The following is a 22,923-nucleotide window of genomic DNA, read 5'->3' as shown; positions in this document are numbered from 1 at the left end:
GCCAAAAAAGGGCCCAAATAAGCATTTTTCTTGGTTCTTGCACAATAACTTTAGTATAAGTAAATAGAAATCTATATAATTTAAACACAAAGTTTATGACCATAAAAGGAAGGTTGGAATTGATCACAACAGTTTAGGAATTATGGGCCAAAAAGGGCCCAAATAAGCATTATTCTTGGTTTTCGCACAATATCTTTAGTATAAGTAAATAGAAATCAAAGAAATTTAAACACAAGGTTTATGACCACAAAAGGAAGGTTGGAATTGATTTTGGGAGTTGAGGTCCCAACAGTTTAGGAATTAGGGGCCCAAATAAGCATTTTTCTTGGTTCTTGCACAATAACTTTAGTATAAGTAAATAGAAATCTATATAATTTAAACACAAAGTTTATGACCATAAAAGGAAGGTTGGAATTGATTTTGGGAGTTTTGGTCCCAACAGTTTAGGAATTAGGGGCCCGAAGGGTCCAAAATTAAACTTTGTTAGATTTCATCAAAAATTGAATAATTGGGGTTCTTTGATATGCCGTATCTAACTGTGTATGTAGATTCTTAATTTTTGGTCCCATTTTCAAATTGGTCTACATTAAGGTCCAAAGGGTCCAAAATTAAACTTAGTTTGATTTTAACAAAAAATGAATTCTTTGGGTTCTTTGATATGCTTGAATCTAAACATGTACTTAGATTTTTGATTATGGGCCCAGTTTTCAAGTTTTTAAAAATTAAACTTTGTTTGATTTCAACAAAAATTGAATTCTTGGTCCAAATTTAAACTTTGTTTGATTTCAACAAAAATTGAATCCTTGGGGTTCTTTGTTATGCTGAATCTAAACATGTATTAAGATTTTTGCTTACGGGGCCAGTTTTCAAGTTGGTCCAAATCGTGGTCCAAAATTAAACTTTGTTTGATATCAACAAAAATTGAATCCTTGGGGTTCTTTGATATGTTGAATCTAATTTCAACATAAGGTTTATGACCATAAAAGGAAAGTTGGGAGTGATTTTGGGGGTTTTGGTCGCAACAGTTTAGGAATTAGGGGCCAAAATTAAACTTTCTTTGATTTCATCTAAAAATGAATTATTGGGGTTCTTTGATATGCCGAATCTAACCGTGTATTAAGATTCTTAATTAAGGGTCCAAAATTAAACTTAGTTTGATTTTAACAAAAATTGAATTCTTTGGGTTCTTTGATATGCTGAATCTAAAGATGTACTTAGATTTTTGATTATGGGCCAAGTTTTCAAGTTGGTTCAACTTTATTTGATTTCATCAAAAATTGAATTCTTGGGGTTCTTTGATATGCTGAATCTAACCATGTATTTAGATTTTGAATATTGGTCATTCTGTGTCAGAAACCTATGTTGTGTCAACTATTTAAGCACAATCCAAATTCAGAGTTGTATCAAGCTTGAATGTTGTGTCCATACTTGCCCCAACTGTTCAGGGTTTGAACTCTGCGGTTGTATAAAGCTGCGCCCTGCGGAGCATCTGGTAGATTTATGATATGGAATTCCCTACTCATCTGACAAAATAGACATACAAAAATAAAATGACAAACTACACGATGGTTAGAAAGTCAGACTTGACACACACATAAAATGAGATGGAAAGGTATTTTTAGTTTTGTGTGTCCCTATGCTCAGCCTAGTCCCTTTTACTTTCTAAATCTATACAGATAGACCCCTTTTTCTGCAATAATTTCTATATACATGATTATGGTAGTTGATGTCTTGACTTCTAAAGCAGATTATTTCTTTCTATCAAGTCAATTTTTATGTCCATAGCACCTGAAAACGATATTTTACAGTTCCTTCAACCCTAAGGGGGAAGATTTTGATCTTGTCTGTCAGACAATCAATCATTTCTGTAAAGGATTCTGAACTCCAACACTATATCCAGTTGCAGGCATATTGCTGAACACCCTACACTGGTCTTTAATTGTTGACATCCACTTCATTTGAACTAGATGGTTGATAATTCTCATTCTAATGCAACGTTTGTAACGTTCATTTTGATTGGATAATGTCACTTTTTTTACATGGCATCAATTGACAATTGATGCTATGGGACTTACACGCAAGCGCAGACGGCATATGACAGATTTTAAATACATGTTTTAACGTTGTTTTCTGTCAGTTTCATTAGAATGGAGATAACAATATTGTATTTTAAGCTCCAACGGCATCAATTGGGGATTTGATGGTCGCAAAAACCCGTTTACTGTCTCCACTAACTCATCGCCAGTAAACTTAATTTGCGACCATCAATTCCCAATTGATGCCATCGGAGCTTCAAATACAATACAGTTATCTCCTAATTGGCAATCATACCACATCTCATTTTTATATACAAAGATATTTGGTCACATATATTGATTTTGAGTCCACTATGTCCAAGATCAAGGTCACAGTAACTAAAAGGTCTTTCTAAATTCTTTGGAAGTTGCACTTGTATCGCTTGATATTTTTTTTTAGATAAATGATTTTTGGTCAATCATATTTGTTTTTTACATAAATAAACCTCTTCATTTTCTTGTTTGAATTCTATAATTTATTTTTGCTCTTTGTTGAGGCCATTATGTTGACCTATAGTTGTCAACCTTCTACATCATTTGGTCTCTGGTGGAGAGTTGTCTCGTAGGCGCAACCACATCTTTTTATTCAATAACAATAGAATGAAATTTCTGGATGTTTATTTGAATACTAAAAATGAATTGCAACCTTACATGGATGTAGACCTGTCTAGAAACTCATTCTTAATGTCAAAAATTCAAATGAATTAAATCCTTTTTTGGGAAGTATAATGCTATAAATACTGGTTTGCTTCAGTGCAGAGCAATGGTGAGAAGTAAAATAGATAAAAAGTGTGTAACTTTTAATTTACAAACATTTCCAGCTTTACAATTGAGCATGATTAAGAGTATTTTGGAAAACAAAATACTAATTTAATTTTTATCAACAAAATATTATCTTTAAATCAACAGGGGACAACCTGACAATTGTTGACCGTTGAACTTCTCCAGGCTGTATTACTTTCCAAAAAGGATGATAACCACCAACAAATGATATTCTTAGAATACGGTGTAATCATCAGTGCTACAAAATCAGTACATACACAGCTAAATACACACACAAAGCAAAAGGGCCAGTGCTTTTATTACTGTTTCTTCATTAGAAAGTCACTGTAGCCTTCAACAGGGAGCAAAAAAAAAAAATCACCTCACTGCATGTTTAAGACAACTCCTAGCATCAGTTTGAGTGGAATTCTTTGCAAACTAAAATAATTTGGGTACACTTTGTAAGATGCAACACCAGAAAATCAGGGACAGGTAAAAAAAAAAAACATACTGGAAAGCAGTACATATTTAAAACAAAATAGTTCCCACACTTTAGCGTTCCTCATGACGGTAAATCAAGAAAAGGGCTTCGGACGCAAGAAACGTGTAGTTTTCAATTTTTTGAGTATTACTATCAAACTATGCAGAATATATTTTGGTTAATTAGAATTAATACATTCTCAAATTGAGGGCAAAATACCCGTTTCTCAAATTTGAAGAACTGGTTAGGTGTAACCAAAGTTCTGGAAACCAGTATGGTCTGTGTAAATTAAGCCATGCATCGTATTCAAATTCCAACACACATAATTGCCTAAAACTGTGAGAATGATGTGGCATGCACACATAAGAGAAATCATATCACAATTAACTACACCTCAACTTTAAAAATGAAGAAGAGCATACACCTCAAGCACGAGGAAACTTTCAGCAGCCTCCACACAGCAAGAGAGCACATGGTTACATATATAATGATAGGAATATTCAAATTGATTTTGAGAGCAATGAATCAAAGATCAAGATGAAAGTTACTTTAAATAGTTCAAAAAGAGGTTTCTGGGTGTTAAAATTAAATACTGCATATGGTATTGCAACTGTTCTTGGATATATGGTTAAATATAATGATAGTAAGATCCTTATTGATTTTTAAATCAGGACAATACTAGACAATGTATGTAAAGCGATGGCAATAAATCACATGGACCTTCAACCCAGGTGAGCTTATAAATCAGATATGAACAACAGACTTCAGAGATGATTTATAATGTTAAAAGACAATGGAAGATTTTCTCACTGGTCAATGTATAAAAAACACAACACAAAATACTGGTACTTAAACTGAATTCAACAATTTATTATTCAACATAGTTTCAGAAACATAACAAATATAGATAAAACTTGGTAAGTAAAACTCAACGGCAGTAAACCTTTCTTAGGTTCTAAAAATCTTTATCACATGTCATGAAAAAACAAAACAGACAATATACATCTTAACATTTTACACAATTCAAATTTTTCTTCTACAGATATTTCGTTTTGGTTTTCTCACTTCCAACAATGACAAGCAAAGTGATGTTTCCCTTCATTCTCTGAAAATTGCTTTTTTGCAAGCAAGATTTTCCATGTTACAAAATGGATTCAAGTCTTCAAAAATAAAAAGGTACATGTTATGGAAGAGTATATAGTCATGGTCATATACAATCTAAACAAAATCAATAGTTGCTTATTTTAATTAAAATTGTGTTGCTATCAACTGTTCCAGGACAGGGTGTCTGAATGTGGTAATTTACTGTTATTACTTATTTTGCTACTTGTATGACCAGAAAAAAGGTGTCATGTTAAAATAAGAACCAATGTGATTTTTATAAATACATATTATTCATCACATTGTGAATTCTTAAACTTTTAAAAATCCACATTTGATAAAAAAAAACAAACTTGCTCTTCTTTAGTGAACTTTCATTTCTTTGTAGATTGAAAACCTTTTCTTAAAAAACTTTTTTTTAAATCTTAGAAAGGTCCCAAATTAGGTCAAACTGATTTTTTTTACAGTCAGCTACATTACGTAGCACAGTTCCTAAGATATATATTTCATTATTCAAAAAGTATATACAAATGAATCTGACCAACATATTTAAAGCATAATCTGAAATACTATTACAACATAACTATGACCTTATCTTTAACTTCCTACAGACAGATATCCCTTTATTCATGGGAGAATATTCAACAAGTTAATTGTGAAAGTAAATATCCATGATAACTGTCATCAACAGAATATTGTCTGTAAATTTCTCTTCATATGATACAATTCTTCTTTTTGCTGAAATAAAGATTGGATATAATTAAGTTTAGCAATGACATAAATAAAATGTGCCTCTTTTTTAAAAATTTTTTTAAAACAAAAGAATTGAAAGAAATAAAAACAAGAGTGCACACGCTGAAATGTCTCGCCTTCTATACTAATCATTGATATTATGTTGATAGTCTTAAGTATAAAGATAAGCTTTATTACAACTATCACATAAACTTAACATTAACCAAGATAACTAAACAAAGACCAATGAACCTTGAAAATGAGGTCAAGGTAAGATGAACCATGCCAGGCAGACATGTACAGCTAAAAATGCTTCAATACAACATATATAGTTGACCCATTACTTATAGTTTAAGAAAAATAGACCAAAACACAAAAACTTAACACTGTGCAATGAACCGTGAAAATGAGGTCACGGTCAAATAAAACCTGCGCGACTGACATAAAGATCATAAAATATTTCCATACACCAAATATAGTTGACCTATGGCATATAGCATTAGAGAAAAAGACCGAAACTCAAAAACTTAACTCTGACCACTGAACCATGAAAATGAAGTCAAGGTCACATGACATCTGCTCGCTAGACATGTACACCTTACAATCATTCCATACAACAAATATAGTAGACCTATTGCATATAGTATGAGAAAAACAGACCAAAACACAAAAATTTAACTATAACCACTGAACCATGAAAATGAGGTTAAGGTCAGATGACACCTGCCAGTTGGACATGTACACCTTACAGTCCTTCCATACGCCGAATATACTAGCCCTATTGCTTATAGTATCTGTGATATGGACTTGACCACCAAAACTTAACCTTGTTCACTGATCCATGAAATGAGGTCGAGGTCAAGTGAAAACTGTCTGACAGACATAAAGACCTTGCAAGGTACGCACATATCAAATATAGTTATCCTATTACTTATAATAAGAGAGAATTCAACATTACAAAAAATTTGAATTTTTTTTTCAAGTGGTCACTGAACCATGAAAATGAGGTCAAGGACATTGGATATGTGACTGATGGAAACTTCGTAACATGAAGCATCTATATGCAAAGTATGAAGCATCCAGGTTTTCCACCTTTTAAAATATAAAGCTTTTAAGAAGTGAGCTAACACCGCCGCCGCCGGATCACTATCCCTATGTCGAGCTTTCTGCAACAAAAGTTGCAGGCTCGACAAAAAACTCACCCTTAAAAACAAGATGTATAATTTTTTTTTCTTGTTAATCAGAATCATGTTATAATCTCAGATCAGAATCTTTGGATCAGAATTAATTTCTTCTTGGATATCATCAGTTTGTGTTCTCCAAATTTGTAAAAGTTTCATTAGTATCTTTCTAGCCATTTAGGAGTTGTGCTCAAAAGGAACATGGTTTGAGCACATGGACAAACAGGATAATTCCTGTATAACTCTGAACTTTGTTGGGTGGAAATAAAACACAACTGATTACAGTCATTCAAAGTTTGTTTATCAATTGAAACAAATTTTGTTTCCTTTTTTTTTTTAAATATGTAATTTATATAACTTAAAATGTATACTTGAAACATCAACTACCACATATTCATAAGACACAACAATGTTATCTAAAAGTTTGTAGACTATTCTCATTCTATCAATTTTGTAAATTAAATATAACATACCGATTCTAATAAAAGCTTCTTCTGCAATGAAGACAGGTCTTCTCTTAATTTTGATTTTACCATCACCTAAAATACAAGAAATAATTTGACATGTGAATTTCATTTTTTTTTTTAATTCAAACATTTACAATGGGAAAAAAAACCAATGAACAGAAAGCACATGGCGTGTCCTTTCCCTGTTTGTAAAGATATAGTACGGCCAGTTTAGTAACTGGCAAACCAAACAACATTTAATATTTACCATATTAAAGAAGATCATTCCCATGTCTATTCTGATCCACATATTTATCTGATCAGAGGTAAAAACTGCAAAAAATTGTTCTTTTTCATTAATATCCTACAAGAATGTACACTCGAGATAACTAACATATTTTTTCCTGATAATTTGTATTTGTAACAGGCATATCTCCTATGTAAATAGTTGATCGACACAGATCTATGAATTTGGTTTTTCTATCGGCAGATTCTCCCAATACAAGATTTTGACCATAAGAGAATATTGCTTGATATAAGCTTTTTTATTTTAGTCTTGTTCATCGTATTGACATTAAATAACACAAGTTGACAGAAGAGATATCCACTTCTCACTCTACCAAACCTAAAATTATAAATAATTTGCAATATTTAGCAGTTTAATCTTTCAACATTGTACAAACAATACACATGAAACTGACTGTCAAGATACAACTTACATGTTGATGGGTTGACTGATTCTCTACTTCCTTCATTTCTTCTTCAAGATCTTGTTGTGCCTCACATAGATTAGACAACCTGTAGAAGACACAAGATTAAACAAGAGGCTCTAAAGAGCCTGAATCGCTCACATGGTATACAATGCCTTCGGCCATGTTATTTGACGAAATAGAAAATAAAACACAAACTTTATTTTATACACCCTACTGATCATTCAAATGAAGTTTGGTTGAATTTGGTTGAGTAGTTTTAGAGGAGAAGATTTTTTAAAGTTAGCAAATATGATGAACAAATTGTGAAAAATTGTCATTAAAGGACAATAACCCCTTAAGGGGTCAATTGACAATTTTGGTCATATTAACTTATTTGTAGATCTTACTTTGCTGATCATTTTTGCTGTTTACAGTTTATCTTTATCTATAATAATATTCAAGATAATGACCAAAATCTGCAAAATTTCCTTAACATTACCAATTAAGTGCAGCAACCGAACAATGGGTTGTTTGATTCATCTGAAAATTTCAGGGCTGATAGATCTTGACCTAATGAACATTTTTACCCCATGTCAGATTTGCTTTAAATGCTTTAGTTTTTGAGATATAAGCCAAAAACTGCACTTGACCCCTATGTTCTATTTTAAGTAACGGTGGCCATGTTTTTTGACGGATCAAAAATCGAAGCACAAACTTTGTGCAGGATAATCTAAGGAACAATCATGCTAAGTTTCATCCAAATCCATTCAGTAGTTTCAGAGGAGAAGATGTTTGAAAAATTATTAACGACGACAGACGACGACGGACGCCAAGTGATGAGAAAAGCTCACATTTCCTTTTAGGAAAGGTGAGCTAAAAACTGCAAAATTTCCTTAAAATTACCAATTCAGGGGCAGCAACCTAGCAACGTGTCGTCCGATCCATCTGAATATTTCAGGGCAGATAGATTTTGACCTGATAAACAATTCAACCACAGTCAGATTTGATCTTAATGCTTTGGTTTTTGACATTTTATCCCTATGTTCTACTTTTAGCCGTGGCAGCCATCTTGTTTGGATGGCCGGGTCACTGGACACATTTTTTATACTAGATACCCAAAAGGTAATTGTGGCCAAGTTTGGATTAATTTGGCCCAGCAGTTTCAGAGGAGAAGATTTTTGTAAAAGATTACTAAGATTTACGAAAAATGGTTAAAAATTGACTATAAAGGGCAATAACTCCTAAAGGGGTCAACTGACCATTTCGGTCATGTTGACTTATTTGTAAATCTAACTTTGCTGAACATTATTGCTGTTTACAGTTTATCTCTATCTATAATAATATTCAAGATAATAACCAAAACAGCAAAATTTCCTTAAAATTACAAATTCAGGGGCAGCAACCCAACAATGGGTTGTCCAATTCATCTGAAAATTTCAGGGCAGATAGATCTTGACCTGATAAACAATTTTACCCCATGTCAGATTTGCTCTAAATGCTTTGGTTTTTGAGTTATAAGCCAAAAAAACTGCATTTTACCCCTATGTTCTATATTTTGCCATGGCGGCCATTTTGGTTGGTTGGCCGGATCACCGGACACAATTTTCAAACTAGATACCCCAATGATGGTTGTGGCCAAGTTTAGTTCAATTTGGCCCAGTAGTTTCAGAGGAGAAGATTTTTGTAAAAGATAACTAAGATTTATGAAAAATGGTTAAAAATTGACTATAAAGGGCAATAACTCCTAAAGGGGTCAACTGACCATTTCAGTCATGTTGACTTATTTTTAGGTCTTACTTTGCTGAACATTTTTGCTGTTTACAGTTTATCTCTACTTATAATAATATTCATGATAATAACCCAAAACAGCAAAATTTCCTTAAAATTTCCAATGCAGGGGCAGCAACCCAACAACAGGTTGTCCGATTCATCTGAAAATTTCAGGGCAGATAGCTCTTGACCTGATAATCAATTTTACCCCATGTCAGATTTGCTCTAAATGCTTCGGTTTTTGAGTTATAAGCCAAAAACTGCATTTGACCCCTATGTTCTATTTTTAGCAATGGCGACCATGTTTGTTGATAGATCAAAACTTCGGATATAATTTATAAACTAGATACCCTAAGGAACATTCAGTTAAAGTTTGGAAGTATTTGGCCTAGTAGTTTCAGAGGAGAAGATTCTTGAAATAGTTTACAACGACAGACGACGACAGACGACGGACGCCAAGTGATGGCATAAGCTCACTTGGCCCTTCGGGCCATGTGAGCTAAAAATAGGTACAATACAGGTTAGTTAATCAATGAATGACAAAGTGTCTGGGTGATGGTTGAATGTTACAAAGTGTCTAGGTGATGGTTGAATGTTACAAAATAAGTCATCACTTAATTACCAGGGAACTTATTTTGATAATAATAAAACAAGTCCAAAGCCCCAACACAGGCTCTATTCCAAAGACAGCTTACATTATCACCATAAAACAATCAATTACAAGATATCCAAGATCATAACTCCAGAAATCTAATTGCTACACCAGCAAAAACTAAACTTGTGCATTCCATGGCAGCAGTAAGATTGGAAAGTTGTATGATCAAATCTGCAAACTGTAAGTCACCATCCAGTATCCATGATTGAAACATTTTGAGACTTTGTAAGGACTGAAGTACCATGTAGGGAACGGAAGTTGTAACAGTGGAAATCAAACTACAGCGGTGTTTTCAAGCATGTAGTATCAATGCATGGGCCTTCACAAGTGAAAATTATTTATCACCAATAAACTTTCTCAAAGGAATACAGAGAGTAACTATATCATATATGCTCCAACAAATATTTCATGATACATAAAAGTTGAATATTTCTGTTAAAGTTTCCGGTACTTAAAGATTATAACCGAACCAAAACAATTTGTGTATGTAAATAATTTCCTCAGAAGGTTAATATTCACATTTCTGTTAAAGTTTCCGGTACTTAAAGATTATAACCGAACAAAAACAATTTGTGTATGTAAATAATTTCCCCAGAAGGTTAATATTCACAGAATTTTTTTAACTTATACTATATCATTTTTTTAGCTGTAACATGTTTCAATGGTAAAAATATATAAAATTTGGTAATATAGTTATGAAATACCTTTTTTCTTGTTCTGTTCTAAACTGGTGAAGATGCTTCATTTGTTGTTTGAACAATGTCTGAAATGAGTAATTTAAAAAAAATCAAAGTTCTCCCACATGTAAAATTAAGATAAATAATTTACAAATTTATGAAAAAAATAATAACTAAAACAAGAGCTGCCCCCATGGAAAATCTAATACAGGCTTTAAAATTGCTGCTGTGAAATTTAGTACTGAGACAATGATAATTAATAAAATGATAGTTAAATCAAATAAATTCCAGAAAAAAGTAGGGTTAGAAAAAGACAATTATAGTCGCCGTCAGCTGAAATTCATAGCGGTTATCGGTAAAAATAATCTAAACTATCAATCACGTTCACTCGAGATATAGTTTTTCACATTCCATTTATAAATCGCAAAAAGAAAAACCACTACTGACCTACCTTTTAAGTGATTGCACTGTAATAATCCTGACCTTCACATTTTCCATTGTAATTCCGCCATCTTCGTTTCTATGAGGATCATTTGTTTACATAGGACATTCATCACTTACGTAGTTTCCTGAAATGTTCTTTTCATTGATGTGATAAGGTTTCCCGCGCTTTATGCAAATTTTATGAAATTGAACTCTACGGAAACACTTCCGGTATAAACAATGGCGGATTCCACTATTCAAAATCGTCTAGGAAAATGTGAAGGTCAGGATTATCACAGTGCAATCACTTAAAAGGTAGGTCAGTAGTGGTTTTTCTTTTTGCGATTTATGAATGGAATGTGAAAAACTATATCTCGAGTGAATGCGATTGATAGTTTTAATTATTTTTACCGATAACCGGTACGAATTTCAACTGACGGCGACTATAAATTTAAATATTTCAGGGTCACAACACTAATATATTCTATAAATATACTTTGAATTAAAATTTATTATTTCTAATGTTCCTTGCAAGTAATCTTATCCCTTTTTCATTAATATCCTCTGATTGCTTTAAAATTATTTTTCCCAATTGCAACTAGAGGCTCTAAAGAGCCTGTGTCGCTCACCTTGGTCTATGTGAATATTAAACAAAGGAAGCAGATGGATTCATGACAAAATTGTGTTTTGGTGATGGTGATGTGTTTGTACATCTTACTTTACTGAACATTCTTGCTACTTACAATTATCTCTATCTATAATGAACTTGGCCCAGTAGTTTCAGTGGAAAATGTTAGTTAAAATTTACAAATTTTATGAAAATTGTTAAAAATTGACTATAAAGGACAATAACTCCTTAGGGGTCAATTGACCATTTCCGTCATGTTGACTTATTTGTAAATCTTACTTTGCTTAACATTATTGATGTTTACAGTTTATCTCTATCTATAATAATATTCAAGATAATAACCAAAAACAGCAAAATTTTTAAGCCAAAATCTACATTTCACCCCTATGTTCTATTTTTAGCAATGGCGGCCATCTTGGTTGGTTAGCCAGGTCACGGGACACAATTTTTAAACTAGATACCCCAATGATGATTGAGGCTAAGTTTGGTTTAATTTGGCCCAGTAGTTTCAGAGAAGATTTTTGTAAAAGATAACTAAGATTTACGAAAAATGGTTAAAAATTGACTATAAAGGGCAATAACTCCTAAAGAAATCAACAGACCATTTTGGTCTTGTTGACTTGTTTGTAGATCTTACTTTGCTGAACATTTTTGCTGTTTACAGTTTATCTCTATCTATAATAATATTAAAGATAATAACCAAAAACAGCAAAATGTCCTTAAAATTACCAATTCAGGGGCAGCAACCTATCAACGGGTTGTCCAATTCATCTCAAAATTTCAGGGCAGATAGATCTTGACCTGATAAACAATTTTACCCGATGTCAGATTTGCTCTGAATGCTTTGGTTTTTGAGTGATAAGCCAAAAACTGCATTTTACCCCTATGTTCTATTTTTAGCCATGGCGGCCATCTTGGTTGGTTGACCAGGTCACCGGACACAATTTTTTAACTAGATACCCCAATGATGATTGTGGTCAAGTTTGGTTTAATTTGGCCAAGTAGTTTCAGAGGAGAAGATTTTTGTAAAAGATGACTAAGATTTACGTAAAATGGTTAAAAATTGACTATAAAGGGCAATAACTCCTAAAGGGGTCAACAGACCATTTTGGTCATGTTGACTTATTTGTAGATCTTACTTTACTGAACATTTTTGCTGTGTACAGTTTATCTCTATCTATGATAATATTCAAGATAATAACCAAAAACAGCAAAATTTCCTTAAAATTACCAATTCAGGGGCAGCAACCTATCAACGGGTTGTCCGATTCATCTCAAAATTTCAGGGCAGATAGATCTTGACCTGATTAACAATTTTACCCCATGTCAGATTTGCTCTAAATGCTTTGGTTTTTGAGTTATAAGCCAAAAACTGCATTTTACCCCTATGTTCTATTTTTAGCCATTGCGGCCATCTTGGTTGGTTGGCCGGGTCACCGGACACAATTTTTAAACTAGATACCCTAATAATGATTGTGGCCAAGTTTGGTAAAAATTGGCCCAGTAGTTTCAGAGGAGAAGATTTTTGTAAAAGTTAACGACGGACGACGACGACGACGGACGCCGGACGCCGGACGCCGGACGCCGGACGCCGGACGCCAAGTGTTGAGAAAAGCTCACTTGGCCCTTTGGGCCAGGTGAGCTAAAAATAGTTTATCAATTTTTTTTTTAGTAGTAATGCCCCATGGTAATTTGATTGTATGCTTCTCAAGCTGACATTTCTAGGTCAATGTTTGTCTCCCCTGTACCTTTGGTGGAATTGATTATTTCTGAGAGGGAGATAAATAATAATAAAGATTTTTCTTAATACAAACACTGATGAGGTTTCTGGCTTAGGACTGATTTACACTTTTGGTTAGATGCAAGGATGGGTAGAAACTAAAATGAACAGGTTTTTCCTTACCAAGGCATTGTCCTCTGCTTCCTTTAAGACTGCTACATCTTTTTCTAGTGCCATGAGCTCCTTCATCATGTTACCCTGATATTTATTCAAAATGGATGACCTATAAGATAGTTTATTCAATTAATTTTTCAATGTATTAAGTACAGCTCTTTGTAAGAACCAGGCAGAGTGCGATACATGATGGTTTCAGATTTTATCTATAATTGGCCTAGTAGAAGCAGTAAATGAATACTGCTCAAAAAATAATTTTGAGTGCCAAAATATGAGTGGTTGCCATGGTAACGGACACACTATTTTTTGGTAGTTAAGCATGGTAAAATCTTTCAAAAATCAGCTAAATCACCACAATTCAGAGCCTGATTATGATATAATCATACATTTTGCATTAATGTTCATATGTAACATTGATATAATGTGGTTTAAGGCGAAGTGTACGTAATTGCACGCCTCTAGCGGAATACGGGATTAAAAACGTTCGTCGTTAGTTACGCAAGTTATCTCCCTTACTCCAAGAAAGGACACACTAAAGAGAAACTACTTTCTGCAGTCTATAATGAATCCAACAAGCACGTCTGTGCTGTCTTAAACCTCATAGAAATTATCTCAATAACTCAAATTAGAAATCACAGCATTCTGTACGTTGTTCTGTGTGCAGCCTGACTTAAAAACACTGTTGTTTTTTTGTTTTTTTTGTTGTTTTAGACACGTAGGAGAAGGCATTTCGTGTTTATGAAATCAACAGAAAGAAAAAACGCCTCACAACAACATTATAAACAAATAAACAAATAAACATGTAACAATTTTTCTTCTAATGATATCAAATTAATTAAAATGAAACCTGAATTGACCCAACAATATCGTTTTAAAAAGGGTAGTCTTGAATGAAAAACACAGTACTCAACATAAAGTTTTATAATAGGTTACAAATAATTAATGAAAGACGTGTGAATTTAATTGTTTTATTAAAAAGACGTTGAAATGTTCGTATTTTGTGCAATTGAAAATTTAAGGACATGATTTATATTCATATAAGATATCAGACTATACCAAGAGAATAATTTGATCACTAGTGCAACACTTACAAGATCTTACAAGTCGGAAGAACAAAGACGGAAAACAAACAAAAAATAAACAAATTAGGCCCCAAAAATTACTCAGTAACTTAAAAGTTGTCTAATTCTAACATTTATCTAAAAATAAGTAAAAATTGTGTCATTCAACTCCCAGTTTTCAACTTTTTCTACATGTGCAGAAAATAGGTGTCTTCTATTCCGTCCGCAATTTATGGGAAAACTAAATCTAAATTTAGAACCATATTGAAATTGAAAGTACACATGTAAAATAAAATATAACATGTCATTTCTTCTTTCACAAATTCCAATTTCAAAGAGATATATAGCGAAATCTGTTTTCTTTTATTGTGGGCTGTGTGCATCATTCAAAATTAGAGAATGTAAGTATCAAGTCTCAATTCAAGATTATGAATGAAAAAAATATAGAATTACGGGGGGGATAGGACCTTTATCGGAACTCCGGGATCGGGTGATTTTAATCTCGGGATTTCGGGATTGACCCTTTCGGGATACAGGAATTCTATTTCCGAATTTCGGGTAGTCGGGATTTAATTTTTTTTTAATTCGGAACCTCGGGATTTCGGGATCTGGATCCCTCCTCCCCCCCCCCCCCCCCCCCCCAAATTGATTGGATAAAATGAATGGATTACCGCCCCTAATTCAAATTGAAGTCCTATAAACTGACTGGTATTCGAGTTTATTAAAAGAAATAATTGGTATCTCTGACTCATATTGATTCAATACCGTAATGCCGAAAAACAATCATTTGTTTCCTCGAATTTCGAACAGCTAGAAATATATTCCCCAGTTTCAATTTGAGTAACTTGAATAATTCAAGCCCTTTCCATGTCCGATTTTCTCCCACACGAGAAATGTAGCATTCGTACACCAGCTGAATAATACGACTGAATTATTCGGGTTACAATTTGTGTAAATCCCGAATGCACATAAAAGGAAAGGTCCAGCCTGACTTTCGGAAAAGGACTTTTGTAGATTTCAGATTGATTTCCAGAAATAAAAATCATACAAAAATGTTTCACGCAAATATTCGTCTTCAGACGTGTAAAGTTATACAACGGTTACTAGCCGGTCTGGATTGTAATAAAAAGAAGCGCATGCAATGCATAAAATATATAATGTCGTGGCTCAGGGATGTGTTGAATTATAGAGATGCGTATGCGGCACAGGATAACAAATCAATATTTAAGTAAATTTTGAGTTGTGTGGTAATTCTTAGTACATTTGGGTAAATTAATCTTATCTATGTGCCGCATACGCATCTCTATAATTCAATAAAGAAAGGCAACAGTAGTATACCGCTGTTCAAGAAAGGCAACAGTAGTATACCGTTTTTCTGTGTCTAATATGTTCTCCTATTTATTTGTATTGTAGTCCTGTAATATTATGTTGTCATTTCAATGTTATATTTAACTTTGCCATTAAAGTGCGAGGTTTGGCATGCCTTAAAACCAGGTTCAACCCACCACTTTTATTCCCCTTTAAAAGTGTCCTGTACCAAGTCAGGAAGATGGTCATTGTTATATATTGTTCGTTTCTCTTTGTGTTGCATTTTAACGTTGAGTCGTTTGTGTTTTCTCTTATTTTTGAGATATTGAGATAAGACGTGGCACGGTACTTGTCTATCCCAAATTCATGTATTTGGTTTTCATGTTACATTTGTTATTCTCGTGGTGTTTTGTCTGATGATTGGTCTGTTTCTGTGTGTGTTGCGTTTCGATGTTGTGTCGTTGTTCTCCTCTTATATTTAATGCGTTTCGCTCGGTTTTGGTTTGTTACCCCGATTTTGTTTTTTGTCCATGGATTTATGAGTTTTGAACAGCGGTATACTACTGTTGCCTTTCTTTATTGAATTATAGAGATGCGTATGCGGCACATAGATAAGATTAATTTACCCAAATGTACTAAGAATTACCACACAACTCAAAATTTACTTAAATATTGATTTGTTATCCTGTGCCAGACAGATGGCTGATATTCTGAGAAGAGACCTTGATGAAATGAAGATTTATGGGAACAGATATTTTGAAAACACGTCGCAGTGTTTAGATTTTAACAAAAATAAGGCAACAAGGTCGAAAATAGTTCTAGTTCATAATGAAGAAAATGTCAACCGTTTTCTAGCTTGGCGATCTCCGCACGCACCCGAATATTAGACAAACACAATACAATAGTACGCAAAACGTAAGAGAAAAAACTAAAGACCGAGCAACACGAACTCTCAACAAAACGGTATATATTTCATACAAGTATAGAACTATATGAAGCGTCGTAACTGTTGCGGCGACGTCAATAACGTTGTCGTTGTTTTTTTGTTTTTTTACACTCAAGATTCAACTTTAACAGAGTATAGCTTGAAAAGTAGCACGGTTGCTAAGGACTTTCTTTGCACCAATCGATTCCTCAGACATTTTAGAATCGTCTTATAATTTAAAAAAAAAAATCGATTGTCAAATATAATAGAAAATCTTGGAATTGTAACAATTCCTGCCGAATTTCACGATTTTCCCTATATATCCTTTGTAATTTTGGTGTATGATGCTGTTAACTTCAACAGCTCGTATCTCAAAAACGAAAACGGTTACCCCCTTTTTTTATTTTATTTTCCGATTTATTTTTACAAGCAGAATCTACATGTAAAATTTTTAAAATATCCATTGTGTAGTTTAATTACGTACACTTCGCCTTAAGCTTCAATTTAGTGAAGATTGCATGTCAACCTAATTTGTATATTTTTTGAAAAATTTAGCGAAAAAATGCATATTTTAAACTTTTCTGAAATTGGGATTTTTGCGAAATTATCAAATTTTCTCTGGTGTTTTTCAGAAAAGTGCAAATGTGTATAGAATAGTTAGCACTGTAATTATGAAGTTTGGATACTACTTTACCAAATTTGATAGAAAAATGCGTGGGATTTTTTTTTTGTTTTGTCACCATAGCAACCAATTTTTTCCTTGGAAACGGAGTTTTTATATGCAGAATATTGCAGTTTAAGAGCTTAAGGCGAAGTGTACGTAATTGCACGCCTCTAGCGGAAAACGGGATTAAAAACGTTCGTCGTTAGTTACGCAAGTTATCTCCCTTACTCCAAGAAAGGACACACGAAAGAGAAACTACTTTCTTCGGTCTATAATGAATCCAACAAGCACGCCTGTGCTGTCTTTAACCTCATAGAAATTATCTAAATAACTCCAATTAGAAATCACAGCATTCTGTACGTTGTTCTGTGTGCAGCCTGACTTAAAAACATTGTTTTAGACGCGTAGGAGAAGGCATTTCGTGTTTATGATATCAACAGAAAGAAAAAACGCCTCACAACAAAATTATAAACAAATAAACAAATAAACATGTAATAATTTTTCTTCTATTGATATCAAATTAATTAAAATGAAACCTGAATTGACCCAACAATATCGTTTTAAAAAGCCATAGTCTTGAACGAAAAACACAGTACTCAACATGCTCAACGTAAAGTTTTATAATAGGTTTATACACATAATTAATGAAAGACGTGTGAATTTAATTGTTTAATTAAAAAGACGTTGAAATGTTCGTATTTTGTGCAATTGAAAATTTAAGGACAGGATTTATATTCATATAAGAAATCAGACGATACCAAGAGAATAATTTGACCACTTGTGCAAAACTTACCAGTCGGAAGAACAAAGACGGAAAACAAACAAAAAATAAACAAATTATGCCCCAAAAATTACTCATTAACTTAAAAATTTTCTTACTCTAACATTTATCTTAAAATAAGTAAAATTTATGTCATTCAACTCCCAGTTTTCAACTTTTCTACATGTGCAGAAAATAAACAGGTGTCTTCTATTCCGTCCGCAATTTATGGGAAAACTAAATCTAAATTTAGAACCATATTGAAATTGAAAGTACACATGTAAGATAAAATATAACATGTCATTTCTTCTTTCACAAATTCCAATTTCGAAGAGATATATAGCGAAATCTGTTTTCTTTTATTGTGCCTGTGTGCATCATTCAAAATTAGAGAATGTAATTTTGAAGTATCAAGTCTCAATCCAAGATTATGAATGAATAAAATATAGAATTACGGTGGAAAGGGGGGGGGGGGCATGACCTTTATCGGAACTCCGGGATCGGGTGTTTTTAAGCTCTGGATTTCGGGATTGACCCTTTCGGGATCCGGGAATTCTACTTCCGAATTTCGGGTAGTTGGGATTTAAATTTTTTTTTAATTCGGGACCTCGCCGGATTTCGTGTTTTTAAGGCCGGGATTTCGGGATCTGGATCCTTCCTTCCCTCCTCCCTCTATTATGGTTAAAGAAAAAAGGTCAGGGAAGTTTTGTGATACTTGTAACTGCAATTTAATATTTAGTGGAATGAGAGGTGAAATGTGTTCAGACTATTACATTTCGATTTTTTTTTTTAAATTTAACCAAAGTTTACTGCAAGGGGTGTTTAACGACCTCGATGATTATCCATGAGGATCTCGCACTCGGTCAGCTCTAGGTTTTCACCTAGTTCATGATCATACAAGAATTGAGAAGCCTGTGGTTTACTAGTCTTATAATATGAGACGTTGGAGTTCATATAATTTACATTCAACGTTTTTATCGAATGTTTCAAGGCTTTTTTACTATCAATGTTGATCCCCTCTTCCAATTGATTGGATAAAAATGAATGGATTGCCGCCCCTATTTCAAACTGAAGACCTATAAACTGACTGGTATTCCAATTTGTTAAAAGAAATAATTGGTATCTCTATTGATTCAATACCGTAATGCCGAAAAACAATCATTTGTTTCCACGAATTCTGAACAGCTAGAAATATATTCCCCAGTTTCAATTTGAGTAACTCGAATAATTCAAGCCCTTTCCATGTCCGATTTTCTCCCACACGAGAAATGTAGCATTCGTACATCAGCTGAATAAAACGACTGAATTATTCGGGTTACAATTTGTGTAGATCCCGAATGCACATAAAAGTAAAGGTCCAGTCCGACTTTCGGAATGGACTGTTGTAGATTTCAGGTTGATTTCTAGAAATAAAAATCATACAAAAATGTTTCACGCAAATATTCGTCTTCAGACGTGTAAAGTTATACAACGGTTACTAGCCGGTTTGGATTGTGATAAAAAGAAGCGCATGCAATGCATAAAATATATAATGTCGTGGCTCAGGGATGTGTTGAATTATAGAAATGCTTGTGCGGCACAAAGATTAGATTAATTTACCCAAATGTACTAAGAATTACCACACAACTTAAATTTACTTAAATATTGATTTGTTGTCCTGTGCCAGACAGATGGCTGATATTCTGAGAAGAGACGTTGATGAAATGAAGTTTTATGGGAACAAAGATTTTGAAAACCCGTTGCAGTGTTTAGATTTTAACAAAAAATAAGGCACCAAAGTCGAAAATAGTTCTAGTTCATAATGAAGAAAATGTCAACCGTTTTCTAGCTTGGCGATCTCCGCACGCACCCGAATATAATAGACAAATACAATACAATAGTACACAAAACGTAGCATAAAGAACTAAAGACCGAGCAACACGAACTCCAACAAAACAGTATATATTTCATACAAGTATAGGACTATATATGAAGCGTCGTAACTGTTGCGGCGACGTCAATAACGCTGTCGTTGTTTTTTGTTTTTTTACACTCAAGATTCAACTTTAACAGGGTATAGCTTGAAAAGTAGTACGGTTGCTAAGGACTTTCTTTGCACCAATCGATTCCTCAGACATTTTAGAATCGTCTCATAAATTTAAAAAAAAATCGATTGTCTAATATAATAGAAAATCTTGGAAATGTAACAATTCCTGCCGAATTTCACGATTTTCCCTATATATCCTTTGTAATTTTGGTGTATGATGCTGGTAACTTCAACAGCTCGTATCTCAAAAACGAAAACGGTTACCCCCTTTTTTTATTTTATTTTCCGATTTATTTTTACAAGCAGAATCTACATGTTAAATTTAAAAAGAATCCATTGTGTAGTTTAATTACGTACACTTCGCCTTAAATGTCCTGAATTGTTTTATAACCAAAAAGAAAATACATAAAAGCTAACGCAAACTTTAAATTACTATCGTCAAGTGTTGTTGACTTCAATTGTTACCACGGAAACACATATTATCCATAGCAACATCCACTCAAAAACTGCAAAAATAGAAATTTATGTTAAAAATACATAAAAAGAAGGTGTTTATTTCAAATTGGAATATGACTTCATTTTTTGCTTCACTCACAATCTTTTCTATGTTCTTTTCTTCAGATTGTTCAATACATGTTATATATAATGTAACATTGGTGTTGGGGGGGGGGGGGGGGGGGGGGGGGTGGAAAAAAGGGGGAGGGGGTATGTTTATTTTTTAAAGATATCATACATGTAGATTATTGAAAAGATAACGTTTGGTCAGAGAGCCTGATTATAAATAGAATCAATTTTTTTTCTTCAGAAATTTAATATATAACATCGATTTAACTTAGTTTTAGTGTCAGAGCTAAGTAAAGGTACATTTTATTTCGCTTGTCAAGTTTTGGGACTTTTGTCAGATTTTGGGAAACCTCAGGTTGTATTCATTTGAATGCCTTAAAAAAAATTGGCATTGACCCCCATTAATCTTTTTATAAATCTTGTACATGTATAATGATAAGCCATCTGTAAAAGTCTTATAAAATTTCAATTATTCTTTGATAGTTTTTGAGAATGTAAACTTCTCAATGATAAAGCTAGGAAAAGTCAAGAGAGAATATTTTCCTGCCAAAATTTCAATGGCTAATTTCTCTAAAACAAGTACATTGACCTGTATATTTTTTTTACTCTTTGATTTCTTTTTTGATCCCCTATCGATACTAACTAGTTAGTTAGTTTGAAACTGAGAAACGTACTTCCTTCAGATTGCAGTTCAACCCGACCTTTAGATTTTTTGTTAAAATATAAAAAAAATATACACAAAAATTTTTCTGAATACTGGAGTTTTGTGAAATTATCAAATTTTTTCATGTATTTTTTTTATATTGAAAAATGTAAAAAAATAAAGCATAGCTAGTATTGTAGTAACAAAGTTTGAATACTACTTGACCAAAATAAATAGAATATTGTGTGGGGTTCTCTTGAATTTTATAACCTTATTAACGTATTTTCCCCTTGAAAACAGAGTTATTATTTGTTGAATTCTGCACTTATAGGGAATTCCATGTTCCCAATTCTTTCCAAACCTGTGTTGTGAAACTGAAATGGTATTTGGTTAAACCTCGATATTTAATAATGATTTCTCATGAAATCTCATCCCTTAAGTATTATTTCTGTTTGCCCAATTTGTGTAAAGGTATGACAGACCTGGTAAAGCACATTTTAGTCTTGTTTAATTTATTAATCAACGTTTTTTGTAGAGTTTACTGTGTTGACACATTTCCCGCCAAACCGTAGTTCCATGTTTAGTGCAAGAGTTGTCGTTCTTTTCACAACAAAGAAGTTATTTCTGAAATACGGGATTTAATTCCGGGTGTGCTTATTGAAATATTGTTATTATGGAATAAAACTATTTATTGTATATAATTAATGGCCATGCATATTTGTCAGTGTAACGATCGCGTATACGAGATCCGCGAAATGTAAGTAATTACGGGAAATAGTCCGTGATAATGACATCTTGGTTACAAACGTAAACAACTTGGTAAGTTGAAATTTAACTGTCCCAGAGATCGGATGTTTTTCGTTCTCCTAACCTATTTATTTCACGTTTGGCATTGTGAATTTATATAAGAAGTAAAGTTAAGCTATTTTAGCATTTATTTACACATCTTCAGGTATTAATTGTGTAAAGAGACGGTGAATTCCGTTACACATTGTATTTGACGGTGGCGTTTTTGCCGTGAAACTATTTTAGCCCAACCCTGGCCTAAGTTTGGAATTGTTCATTTTATTATTGAAACGTATATTTATTGCTATAGTTATTTTTGTCTAAACACTGACATTATGCAGGTTCTTTGACTTGGTTTAAATTGTGTGAATTATATATTAACTTTGAAGAATTGAAATTAATATTCCTGCATAATAAATTATTTTATTTAGAACTCTTTGTTAATTTGCAGCCTTGTCTACTATTCCGCTCGGTAGTTACATTTTTACAACACCTGTATGAAAATACATAGAAGCTTATATATACTCTAGATCTAAACTACAACGGTTAAGTATTATTACAACATTTGTCATAGTAACAAATATCACCCATAACAACATCCAATCTTAAGATATATAATATGATTTTGTGTTAAAAAATGCTGATAATTATGTTAATATTTTCATTTTT

At 33.0% G+C, this 22,923-nt stretch overlaps 1 protein-coding gene across 2 annotated transcripts in view; it reads right to left on the bottom strand.

The window, feature by feature from the left end:
* Window positions 1–4,473: 4,473 nt before the first annotated feature.
* The window catches only part of LOC143056448 (uncharacterized), a 102,679-nt gene continuing 84,229 nt past the window's right edge, over window positions 4,474–22,923 (bottom strand). For both annotated transcript variants that reach the window (XM_076229537.1, XM_076229531.1), the window contains exons 36-40: window positions 13,527–13,626; window positions 10,600–10,658; window positions 7,498–7,576; window positions 6,806–6,871; window positions 4,474–5,157 (exon numbers count right to left, since the gene is read on the bottom strand). In XM_076229537.1, coding sequence (XP_076085652.1) covers window positions 5,104–5,157; window positions 6,806–6,871; window positions 7,498–7,576; window positions 10,600–10,658; window positions 13,527–13,626 — 358 coding nt within the window. In that variant the 3' untranslated portion in view covers window positions 4,474–5,103. The remainder of the gene's footprint in view (window positions 5,158–6,805; window positions 6,872–7,497; window positions 7,577–10,599; window positions 10,659–13,526; window positions 13,627–22,923) is intronic.

The sequence above is a fragment of the Mytilus galloprovincialis genome, chromosome 1 (genome assembly GCF_965363235.1).
Source record: "Mytilus galloprovincialis chromosome 1, xbMytGall1.hap1.1, whole genome shotgun sequence".
Classification (NCBI taxonomy): domain Eukaryota; kingdom Metazoa; phylum Mollusca; class Bivalvia; order Mytilida; family Mytilidae; genus Mytilus; species Mytilus galloprovincialis.
Note: the sequence above shows the minus strand (reverse complement) of the source record. Positions and strands in the feature narration are given on the sequence as shown.